Source organism: Passer montanus, unplaced genomic scaffold, assembly GCF_014805655.1.
Source record: "Passer montanus isolate IOZ18808 unplaced genomic scaffold, ASM1480565v1 scaffold2, whole genome shotgun sequence".
NCBI classification, from domain to species: Eukaryota; Metazoa; Chordata; class Aves; order Passeriformes; family Passeridae; genus Passer; species Passer montanus.
In genome coordinates, this window is record NW_024366591.1 from 11441021 (window position 1) to 11454213 (window position 13193).

The following is a 13193-nucleotide window of genomic DNA, read 5'->3' on the forward strand; positions in this document are numbered from 1 at the left end:
AAGGAAAATAAAACACACCTGTGTGTAGGACTTAATTGCAGGAAAAAAAACCCAAACCAAACTATCTCTTGAAAAGGGCTATTTCCCCCCCCCCTTCCTGTTCTAAGGAAAAAAACCCTTGGATTTCAAAAGCAACTCTAGGGATATTTTAAGCTGACTATATATGAAGGATTAAGTTTTAATGTGAATAATGGTGATAAAACACTACCAAAATACTAATTACCCAAGATATTTTGTTTGTTTAGTGTTTTAATCAAGCTCAGGATATGGTCAAGTGTATTCCTTATGAACTACCTCTGCCAAAATTTCAGCTTACATAAGGAGTAGCAGTGATGAACCATATATGTGTAGGTGTGGGTGACTGCAGCTCTGGTTATTTTTAGGTGCATTTAAAAACATCACTCTGTAGCACTTAGCTGGACTGCAAGTTTCCAGAAACTTACGTTTATGCAGGCAGTTGATCTTTTTTTGGGAATGGGGTGAGTTGGTACAACAGTAACAGGGCAAAAGCAAAAAAGAAGCTCTGATAGGAAGGTGATGGACAGATGTTAGGACTTTACATTGTGTCACTCCATTCCTGCCTCTTGATATGATAATAGAAGGCCTGTTGCATTCCATTAAATGTGTTAGAAATGGCAGCAAAGTGGGTTCAGGAGCTACTATATTCTCTAAGCAACAGCAGCATCCTGCATTCTTATACTGCTGTTAATATAAAGAAAATTAGGGACAACAAGGTGGGCTTTTTTATCTTGCATGAAAAAATGACTGTTCCTCCTTTTATTTCCATGTTGCTGCTGTCCAGAATTTTTTCTTCACGCTGATGGAAATAACTGGGCTTTCTGAACAGGAAGTGAGTTATGTTTTCTGATGCTAAACTTTGTTTTATTCTCAGATAAATACTGACCATGACTTCTTTCATCTGTAGTTGCACAGCAGTAGAACCATTAAGTAAGTTAGCAGTTTTACAACAGTAAGAAGCAGTGGTTATGAGATTGTGCATGTAAACATCACAAGTTCTAAAAGTAAACCCTAATATGTGTAAAGCTAAATGTAAACACATAAATATAGAAGAAGTAGATAAATGTTGACAATTTTATCTTTTTGATGTCTTGACATATATAGATAAGTAGTGGCAGGAAAGCTTAGTCACAAATGAGATTTATTGAGACATTCTTATTTGTCAGTATAAGTATGAATTTTTTGGTGTCGGGATCTATATAAAAGTTATCAGCAATGCCAGAGCTCTGAACCTGGTGTGAATTTGAATCAGGTGAAAACACAGATAACTTTACTGTGGAACTAATTACAGAAGGCACCTTTCATTCTAGAGTTCATTGGATGCTGAGATCTGTCTCAGATGTCCCTTGAAGATGCAGAGATAGGATAGGTGTTTCTTTTTCCCGGCTACATACTTTCTTCTTCCTTGCACTGATAAAGAAAAACAATCACTGTAAAAAAGAAATCTAAGCTGTAGTATCACAATAACTGTCTACATTAACACATCTTAAAAGTCATGGAAGAAAAGGGAGTTTTCATTTTAAAAAAAATTGTCCTCATAAAAGAGGTTGTGTATCCAAGTGCTGTTTTGTCATGCAAAGAGTCAAGAAATAATTTGTGCTGAGAAATTGTTGAAAATATTTGATTACATCACTGAAAGAACATAAAGGCCCAGTTATAGAAAGGGAGTTTGGTTTCTATGTTTCCTTCAAATGGAAGTCTAGAAGAACATGTTTGCACAAATACATTGATGCACGTCTAGTTTTTTGTTTTTGTGGATTGTAGTGATTTCTTTCTGCTTTTGCCCTTTCTTAGTCTAACTGTTGTTTATGGATACAAAGAAAAGCTTTTGTACATCTTGAGAAATATTAAAAAGCAGTTATTAAAATTGGAGATTAGCAGGCCTTGGGAACACAGGTCATGGAGGGGAAAGAAAGCTAGGCATGCTTGGGAGCTCATGAGTAGGTTGAAGGAAATGTGTTATTTGTGTCCCACTTTAAAGACCGCCGAGTTTGGTTCAGTTAGTTGTGTCTTGTGACTTTTGGCTGCTCAAGCACACAAGCTTGAGCTTGAGAATTTACTTCTAAGGTAGGGATAGGCCAGACTGCATTGAATGTGGAATAAAATGTCATTGAGAATAAAGTTTTACAAAATTGGGTTGTAAGGAATAATGTGTATCAGGTTGGACTGACAAAAGAGAGGAGCTTCTTACTTTAAAAGAGCTAGACATCAAGCATTGTGGCTCTCCAGCAGTCTGTGAGAACCTGGCACAGACTACTACATTCACATCACAAATCACCACAGAAACTAAAAGGGTAAGGAGACAGAATTAAATACTTGCTGAGAGGAAGCTAAATACCTGGAAAACACAATATGAAATTTGCCAAAGATGCATATGGTGCCTAAAAGATTTGGTAGACAGACACACATAGGTTCTTCTTCATAATAAATAGGTATAATTAGGAAAGCTTTATAAATGTACCTCTGTAAGCTGCAATGATCCTGCATTAGATACTGCATTAGAGCCTGAACAGAAATCATGTGGAGAGAGACGTCATTTAATGTTGGGGTGGGGGGACATGTTGTTGATATTTTTAGAAAGATATTTTGTACTCTGTGCCACTGCTATATCATAATTGAGGAATTGTCTGGTATTTAACAATCATTTTAAAATTTTCATCTTCTGAAAGTTACTATATGAAAACTTCTGAAAAAGGTGTTCTTCTTGCTTTTTTCTATATCTGTCACATATATATGTTCCTAAATGACATGCATAAATGACATATAGCAAAAGGTAGGGATAAAAGAATAGTTTAATATTCTGTCTCGGCTTATCCTGTTATACATATGTCATATGCAAAAAAATTCACTGTGGGGGAAAGGTGTAAAATCTTAGTCACCATGGAAGCAAAATTTCAAAGAGCTTATGTTCAAGTTAGGGAGACAGAGTGCTTCATAGACTTGCTAATCTGGAAGAATGCTGAAAGCACTGTGACAGTCTATCACAAATATTTTAATATATTTTGAAGCTCTGGTGATGGCAAAGCTATGATACCTTCTTTTTATAAAAAGTAAGATATTATTGTTGCAAATAATCAAGCCGATTTTATCTTGTTTTTGACTGCAGCAGCAGCAAGTCTTTGGAACAAGTCTTGAAGGAGGAAATGATAAGATATAATTAACTGTTGAATATATGACAGAAGGGTAAAGAAAAACAACAAAATGCAGCATGGTTTTAGCAAAGATCAATAAAACTACATTGATAATATTTTATTTACAGCTGCTTTCTAGACAACACAAGAGTTGTGAGAAGGTGTTAATTTGTATTTCCGTACATAATGGTAATGCTGCAAATCATTTATCCAAAGAAGAGAAGTCCTGGTGGTTTTAGATAAGGGACTCTGTCATGTTGCTTCACTACCACCAGAGGAACTGTGTCATTTTGGCCTGCTCCCCCCTAGTGTTGTGATTGATGGGCTAAGTCAGACTGTGGAAAGTTTATTACATAATTAACACAAGAGTAGACCTGTGTCCTGACCTTTGTCCTGACCATAGCACTTGTGGGATTTGATATTTTCATTGCCAAGTAAAATTTTCATTCTACTTCTGTCTTTCTATATTATGACACAAATTTCAAAATTAGGAACTGACCTTAGGATTTCATTCATCAGGATGAAGGTCTGTGTTAATTAGATTTTCACATGCTTTCTAGCATGATTTGTGGAAATATGGTGTCTGTTTATGTAATTTTATAACAGACCACTGGGTTATATGCTGAAATTGGTGGTGTTGTCATATCTCATAGCAAAAATGAACAAGTGGTTTTAAAGTACAACTGCTTGGTTCAGTCAAGGAGAACTATAAATCAAGTAGGAGATGCAGGTTTTTTGAAAACTGTAACATCCTTTCTAAGGTGAATTTTTACTTCCTTAATTCAGTGATCTCTCTTTTTCACCTTTAATTTTGGAGAATCTTTTATTTTTTTTTTCAATTTTTGTCAGACCTCTGCTTTTTCCATCAGAGCATTTCTGGAAGAATTTCAGGGCTATTTTGCTGAGGTGCCATTTTGCCCTGCATGCACTTGGGAGCAGTGGCAGGATTCTCTTCCAGTGGCAGCTAATGCCCTTGCTTCCGAAAGGGAGCATGCACACTTGTTCCTTAGCTCTCTTTGGGATGCCTCAAGCACTTGAAGCTGTTAGCATTATATGACGCCCTTTCTTTTTCTGTGTAGTATGTTGCTCATTCTTAGCTGAGTTGAAATCTCAATTTATACACTTATTAAAGCTGTCTTGTGCAACCCAGAATCTGTTTAAATTTTTAGTGATAAATGTACGGCTAAAATAAAGGGAAAAAATACTTGCTTGAGTTGCACAGGGGTTGAGGTACTCTGGTTCTATCCTCAGAGCTAATGAAGAGTTACATGGAAAATTTTTAATACTAAACAAAGATACTATGAGAGATCGGACATTGTAAAAGGAGCATGATTGAGATGCCAAGAAATTCAGACAACTTGGCAAAAGTAAAGCATGATGTTTACTGTGACAATCAAGTACAAGACTCAGAAAAGTAAAATTAATTGATAGTTTTATTCTAGTTGTTTGAATAGTCTGAGTCTATTCAATCAATACATTATTCTCTGTAATTTAATAAATATATATTTCTGACTTTGAAACTGTGTGTAGGCAGCCATAGAAAACTGTGGGAATGAGGGAGACAATGTTGATATGTCTTTTTCTTAATTCTCAGGCTTAGACAGGCTTTCTACTTTGGCTTCTGAATTTAAGATGATGTGTGGGTTTAGTTCATGTCATCCATATGAACATAGCCAGGAAATCTGGAGGCAGAACGTCAGAGAAGGAAGTACAATCTTCTTTGGTATTTCCAAGTATCCCTAACTTTATTAATGTTCTAAATACTAAAATATAAGATATAGATATGAGAAATAATATTTTATGTATAATATGCTAATATACATTATAAATATATAAAGATAGCAATATATAACATCTGTAGGGGTTTTCCTCCCTTAGAACATAGGCTTTCATCAGTGAAAGCAGAGATCAACTATTACATGGATAATAAGAACAAAAGGAAGTATATTTGACAGTATTATAGCAATGTGTGCCATAACCCTAGACCAATTTTGTTATATTTAAGTTTTATGTTGCCTAGAAATTATAAAGTGTATTTTATTTTGTGTTTATTCAAAGCAGAAGGCTTTTTTTTTGTTATGAAACAATATTGTGTGGAGGCCTGTTGCTTACTAGGTTTTCCATGTTTTATGTAACCAAGCTGTCAGAAATACGTCACATGATTTTAGGAAAGTGTCTGTCAATAAAAATTCAATCCCTTAAAAAAATTTAAAAAGAAAAAAAAATCCCAGAAAACAAAACAGCTAAATCAACCTCACAGGACGAAAAATCTAGAACACTTTACCAATCTAAATCAGAAGAGGATTAGAAATTCTGCAGTGAAAAAGACCAATAAATGAAGTTTCTAATCCTGGAATTTTGGGTGTAATCTCCCAGGTCAGTCTTCAGGCAAACAACAGACAAAATTAAATTGCTTCTTTTATACTGCAAATGTATATTTAATATGCACTTATGCAGTACTTGGACTTATCATTTGAAGAAAAGTTGGCAAGAATAGCAATTTCTCTTTTCATTCTGCACATTCCCAGGTTTCATGTGCATCTTGAAAACCTCTTCTTTCTCAACAGTCATGTTTTGCACATTATATTTAGGCTGAGTGGTACAGGTTAGGAAATTTGCAAAACTGGAAATTTTAAAAGATTGTGACATGAAATAAAAACACTAAATAACTTTAATGCTTTGTATCATTGAGGTAATAATTTTATATGTAAAAAATTAGTGTGCTTGAAATATTTCAGACCTGGTAAAGTATGCTGAACAGCAAAAAGATGCAAATGGAGTATGATTGATTTACCTTGAAAATGATTCATTAAGCTTTTGCTGTATATTTTGAGCGAATATGATGAATGGGTGACTATGTACTGAAAATTATTTAAGAAATTACATGTAGTTGCAATTGTCATCTCAGCTGAAAATATTAACATTGCAGTATTTTTGTCTCTCTGACACGTTTGTCCTGTTCTGGCATTCTGGGGCATGTTTGGTGCTGCACTGTTGAGGTACTTTGCCAGATGACAGAGGCCTGAGTTAGCTGCCACCTTGCTGGCAGCTCACAGAGAAAAGGAGATAGAAAAAGAACTGGAATGAAGGAATGATGTAGACTAATATGGAAGTGCAGATAGCTGAAGTACAGCATTTCCTAACTTTTGGATGCAACTCCTTTTTTTCCTTGCCTATTTTCTCTGTCTTTTAGTTTGGGGTTTTTAGTTTGTTTTTATTCTTTGTTTCTAAAACTATTTTCATAACTGAAATCCTTTCTGAATGAGAAACCATAAGAAGACTACAATGCAACTCCTTTTTTTCCTCGCCTATTTTCTCTCTGTCTTTTAGTTTGGAGTTTTTAGTTTGTTTTTATTCTTTGTTTATAAAACTATTTTCATAACTGAAATCCTTTCTGAATGAGAAACCATAAGAAGACTACAATTGTCTTTTCACATTTTGCAAGACTAAAAGAAAATATTTGAAATGGAAATTCACTATTTTGTCTATTTCTTCTTCCTTTTCCTTTATTTCCTGTACTGTTTCCCAAAAATAGAGCAAAGCCTGTGGCACATTTGGCTTCAAAGCTTATGAAATCACTTTGCTGTGTGAGCATTTCTGATCTTACTAAAATGGACAAAAGGAGGAGTAAATTGGGGAAAAGGAAGCAAGCAGATGTCAGCTTTTGAAGATGCAAGCAGTATGTGCATAAGCCATGTTAGCTCTTGAGGTCACTGAATAGGCTGTTCAGAACTGGTGCTATACTGAAGCCATTCGCTCTGCTTTAGGAAGAATAAAAATAGAAAGTTTGTCTCCAGTGTGTGTGTAGGTTAAGATGTACGGATGCAACTGCTGTGTTAATGGTGAAAGTGTGGTGTAGTGCTCTGTTTTTCGGAGAGACAATCACTGAGACTGGCAGAAGGGGGAGCCTTTGGAGTATAACTCATTTTGATCATTAGTCTCAACTGGTGCTTACTGACAGCCGTGCTCCTGGGCTTTTGCAAATCCAGGGTAAGGAGGATAGAAGAACATCTTTAAGGAAAAATGCAAAGTTATAACAGCACGATCCTCAGGGAAGCATTATTGCAAGCTCTGCTGCAGCACAGTGCCTCGGTGTGTATGTTTTCTGTATGACTATGAGTACAACTACTCCAGTTTTCTTTCTCTCCTATTTTCACTTCCATTTATGTCTCTTTGTCCTCTCGATAATTAGGCAAATTCAAAGCTAACATTTTTATTATATTGCTGCTTCTTAAAGATTTTGTTGCTCACCTTGTACCTCTTTGAAAGGTTTGTCTCCTGAGCATATCAAAGATCTGTAATGTGAATTCGTCGAGTCAGGATTTGCTTGTATTTCTCTGTGGACAATACTGAACACTCTTTTACCCACATTTTTCATACAGGGAGATGGTATGAATGGAAACCGTACTGGAACATGTGAATTTTCATTTTGTAGTGAATAGATTACATATCCTACAGAGATGTCTTTCATGAACAGTGGTGTTCAATTCTTGATCATAGGGATTGAATGAGGACCTGTTGTGTCATAGTGGAGGAGACAAGACCAATAGTGCTTCATCTTCATGGGAATGGGAGAAAGAGGCAGGTCATATGGAGGTGGAGAACAAGGAACTTGGAAGCTGAGCCAGACGATTCTGGCTGAGTCACAGTAGCAAAATTGTAACAAAATATAAACAGAAGGTCAGAATACCTGATCCTTAAACTCATGTTCTCATTCTTCCAGTTGATTAATTGTGTAATCCTTTGCAATAGAAGAAAAACAAAAGTCTCTTTATCCCTCACTGGGGTTTAATAAGTTATTCTAAGCTTCTAAAAATATCTTCTGAGTTTATAGTCATCTAACTTGCTGAAGATTTTTGGCAGGGTCCTCAGAATACTTATTTGATCTAAAGCTGAAGTTCTTGTCTAATTCTAAATTTAGTATGCCTTGCCAAAATAATTAGGGGAAAGGTAAGAATTGGGTTCAAGAACTGCAGGACCTGGCATTTCTAAGAAGAGATGTTTTAAATGTAAATAGTGGTCATTTAACCTCTTAGGGGATAAAAGAGATCTCAGAGATCTTGGGGTTTTTTTTACTGTTTTCATGGCAGGTAAAGGCAGTCAAGAGAAATTTTTTGCCATACCATTTATACTCATAGCAGAAGTCAGCCGATCATCTAATAATTCTAAAATTATACATAATTTAATTATTCCAGATTATTTGCAAACATCTTCACCTCCAGAAAATATTACCACATGTAATTACCTCATGAATGATTAACGTGTCTGAGGCCAAAAGCTGTTGCTGCTGCCTTTTATTTATAAGTTAACAGTGTAAAATTGTATTTCAAAATCTTGTACTTGACTGAAATTTAGCCTGAAATCAGTTTAAATCAAATTTTTGATACTTCTAGGTTAAGAAGTACTTGCTAATATAATTAAATAATTTTTACTGTCTTATTCATTCCAAGACTACTTCATGCTCAGGTGGGCAAAATTATATAATTTATCTTACCATAGTATGAATTAATTAAATTATTTAATGACTTTTTTTACACATATACTTATTTTCTGTTGTTTAAATAGTAAAGTTTTTTAGAAAATAGTTAAAAACTACTATGAAAATTAAACTCCAGTTGAATAGCAATTAAGATTCTGAACAATGCATTTGAACTTGAGCAAGACAGTTAAATGCTAGAAAAGTTAGCAAATGACTGCGTGAATTAAGGGGGGAAAAGCTACTAGTCCTTTTTTGTAATTTACAGATATTTTTCCTGCTAATTAGGTCACAGCAAAAGGAAGGGGCTATTCTGGTTCTGAATATGCAGGAGAAGACTCTCTAAACATGACAAGATTATTTAAATGTTGAAATGTCAAAGGGAAAAAAAGAAAATCTATCAAGGCTGGCATTTAGTAGTCATGGATAACTATTCAATATATAATATAGCATGCAGAAATGTAGGGGTTTTTTGTGTAATTCTTTCTTTTTGGGTGTGAGCAAAGTGATCCTCTGTGGTCAGCAAGAAAGATGCCTTGAACTAATAAATTATTTCAAAGAATTAATAGCTGAACTCTGCTAGAGGGTTATGTTGAATAAGCAGTTTAGTTGGCATTGCATTTTAGGTGGTGCAGCCAAGGAACAGAGACAAACTAACTTGTAAACGTAACAAAATTTATGTCTTGTACAAGTTTATCTCGTAGTTTATATCCTGTTTTATTCCCTTGAATGTATTTTATTTTGTCTAATAAAGGGCTAGCAAACTTGGACTAATAATCAGATAATTATCAGATCTTTAGATGTGGAGAAGAAAATCTTGGAAACTTCCAACATTTTAATACATTGTTTATTTTGGAGTGTATTGCCACATGAAATTAAAATATTACAGAGACTTCTAGCCAAATGTGACTTACAGTATCCTTGTAAAATTGCTTCCACATGTTTAAAAGAAAAACCTTTTTAGTATGTTCAGAAAGCCTGGGAAATTTTACATTTTGAATAAAGTTAATGTTCAATCAGAAATCTTGCACATAAAAAAATTAGAGTTATAATTATCAATATTATTATTATGCTTAATTACACTAAAGATGCTTTTTTAACACAGTTTTGGTTTTTGTTTGGTTTTTTTTAAAATACCTTTGACTTTGAATGAATGGGTGGAAAACAACAGGCTATAGAAACTTATTTAGGTACAAGCTGTAATCCCTGCTAGTTTATACTCAAACATGAAATCAACTTTATTACTCTATTTGTCTTTTCTCTTCCAGTAGATCTATTTCATCTCTTTATCCATATAACGTGAATCTGAACTTTAGCATCTTTTTCCATCTGACATTTTAGAGCTTAAGCAACTTAATTTTCTTACAATGTAGATTTTACTTCAACCTGCGTATGTTACTATTTTTTATAGTCTATTTCTGGCTAAACTCACAAAGCATTGTCATAGTTCAAACCACTAAGATTTTATCCTCTTATATATTATATAACATATACTTTCCTTACATTTTCTTGTTGGATAACAAAAGAAATCACTTTGATCATGAAATCTAGCCCTATAAGAGGAATAAGTATCTTCTTGCTCTTTATAAGCTTCACTTTTCTGAATTGCTGCTTGTTACACTGCATTTTAGTTTGGAGCACTCCACCACTCTGGAGCTGTATACAATACAATTTTAATCAGAATAGTTATGAGGATTTTTTGTTACTATTTTTTTGTTGAGGGTTTCTCTCAAGAAACACAGCAAAATTTCTCAAAGACTATTACAATTTTATGATCCAAAAAACAAAGGCTCGTTCCAGGAGCTAAGCTAAACTCTGTATTAACTTTGTGTGACTTCTTTGGAAGAAGTTGTTTCATTTCTTGCTAATGTCGTGATTTTCCCTTCAGAAAAATTTTATAGGAAATTGATGTTACAATAACAACTCATGTTTTTTTGTTCCTACTTCACAGTACAGCAGGCACACATAATATATACATATATTTTCTTGAAAATTGCCTTGATCTTAATTAATCAGGTTCCAGAATACTTACAATCATTATGTAGAACTATTTTATATTAAAGACTTACTATCAGATACATTTCTTAAGAATTTTTTTTAAATTTAATATGTTTTACTTCTAATAATTCATGTTTTCAATACACATTGTGATACCTAAATACTCATGTCCTGTGTGTAGCTACAAATTCTTATTGCTCTGTCATCACCTTGGCAGGACGAACTCTGCTGGAAAAGCTTTTCAGCCAGCAGGAAAATGCACCACAAGAAGAAGCAGAAAAACTGTGTTCTCGCATTATTGCAATGGGTCTTTTGCTTCCATTCACTGACTGCTTCAGAGAGCCATGTAACCAGAGTGCCAAGCAAAGCACACCCACGTTTGATGTAAGTACTGAAAAACTTGCCTTTTGTCTCTTTTGTGAAGCAGGACATGATTTTCTAATAGTTTATCCCTCCTGAAAGAATTTGGTTTGTCATTTTAAAGAAAATTGCCCTTAGGAGAGTGACCAGCTATTTTTCTGTGCTCAGGTATGTACACTTTTATATCCATTTAAGCATGTTCTCCCATAACTTGAATTCATAACTTTAAGTCATATTGTAAGCCTTAGTCTGTTCTTCATTTACAGTTTTCATTGTTGTCTTCTTTGAATCAAAGCACTTTGTATGATTACCAAGATTTCTATCACTAGCTGCTTCACCAAAGAAATATATATCAAAGGAAAAACAGAAAAAAACATGTCACAAAATTTCACAGAACACGAACTAGATGTGTACGCTAGTTTTTATGTTTTGGGGGTTTTTTTCCCCTGAAAATGTTTTTTGATACAAAATAGTGCAGGGGTCAGTGCCAATATGCTGGCATTCCAGCTACGGGGTTATCTGTACCTGTGGGCTATCTGGCCAGGTGTTTGCCTACTGTCACAAACCTCAGTGCAGACATAACCTCACATACTTTTCCTTTCTCTTGGATAATTGATTCAACATTGGGATCTTCTTGTTGTAACCTATGGCAATTTGTACTGTTTTATGTGGCTAAAGATAATTAGGTTTTTTCTCTCTACTAATTAGCTTCAAAATATTGTACAAATATAAACTAATCTACTTAGTGTCTTGCTGATATAGTTAAGATCGTCCCTACTCTACACATTAAGCTGAAGTTTGGTTACAAACACTCAAAAAAATTGGCATAGATACGAGAAAACATGATTACTTCCTAACTCTTTAAATCTTTCTCATCTTTCCTGAAGAATAGTTTAACACAACTGGTGAAGGGAAAACTGAGAGAATAATTTTTTCCAATTTATTATTATAAAAGCTTTCCTAAATAACCCAGTTTATCTACAAAGTTCTCTAATAATATAATATGTTTATATTTTGGCTGTGGAGTTAAACGGTTTGTTTTTCTTTAAGATGCAACATTTGAAGCATTTTTTAAATTAATTTTTGACATTAATTGAAAAATGCAGTTTAACTATAAAACCCAGGTTTCTCAGGCAACTTTAAATCACACAGCATTTGAAAGTGCTTATGGTTAAATATCCTCATAAGAGTTGCTGGAATAGAAAACTTTCTTATTTTTCATGTTGTTTAAAAGAGTCGGATAGTATTTTCCACTCCTCTGTTGTTACCATATATTTAGCAATCTCCTTCAGATTATTGAATACCTTTTTTTTAAAAAGCTTCCTTTGCATTCTAAATAGATGTTTTATCAGATTCAAAATTTGCAAATGAACAGAAAATACTCTTTTTTTCAACTGATATACCATGCTTTTTCTGAGTAGCAGATATTTTAGTTATCTTTTGTTTAACATATCCAAAAAGAGGGACATAGTAGTAGCCTAGTGCCACATCAGCCATCTGCCAAGGTCAAGAATTTAAGATGTTGCTGGATTAGCAGTGATCTTAATTTGACTTGCTCTATCAGTAAGCCACAAATGTCACAGTTTCTGTGACTATTTTTCTGTATAAATCCCCTAAATAGATCACACTCCTGGTAAAACAATATCAGGAGTGGTGTACAGCTCTGTTATGTAACCAGTAGTTCATCGTACTTCAAAAGAGCTTACAGCTGTCTTGAACACCAGATCTCCATAACTGAATTCCATGTGGTGCATAGCTGAGAGCTGCAGATGCTGACTTTTGGAATATGCTTCTACTCCAGCCTTGGTGACCAAAAACAGTACAGGAACACCTATCAGTTTATTCATTACACATTCTCTGGAAGAAAAATATCTAGAACTTGCAGTATAAATTGTAATGGCTGAAAACTTGAAAATTGTGCATCTCCTTGCTTCTTAGAGTAAATTTAAGTATTTTACAGGAATAAATGCTAATTGCTATGTTAGGGAATTAAACATTTAAAAATTAGCTTGGAAAAAATTATGGTGATGCTGAATATTACTTTAAAAAGACATGTAACTTTGGTTAGTTGTATCCTCTCTTGTATCTCTCTCCATGTGTGTACTTTGGGGTTTTTTCCTCTTCATATTTTTCTTGTTTGTTTGCTTGCATTTTTTAAATTCATTAGAGCAAAAATTTAATATTGGTCTAACAGCTTATTTTAAAGATGT

The 13193-nt window shown here is 34.1% G+C and overlaps 1 protein-coding gene across 2 annotated transcripts in view; it reads left to right on the forward strand.

Moving 5' to 3' along the window:
- The window catches only part of FMN2 (formin 2), a 159070-nt gene that overhangs the window by 10514 nt on the left and 135363 nt on the right, over positions 1–13193 (forward strand). For both annotated transcript variants that reach the window (XM_039707424.1, XM_039707425.1), the window contains exon 3: positions 10841–11007. In XM_039707424.1, coding sequence (XP_039563358.1) covers positions 10841–11007 — 167 coding nt within the window. The remainder of the gene's footprint in view (positions 1–10840; positions 11008–13193) is intronic.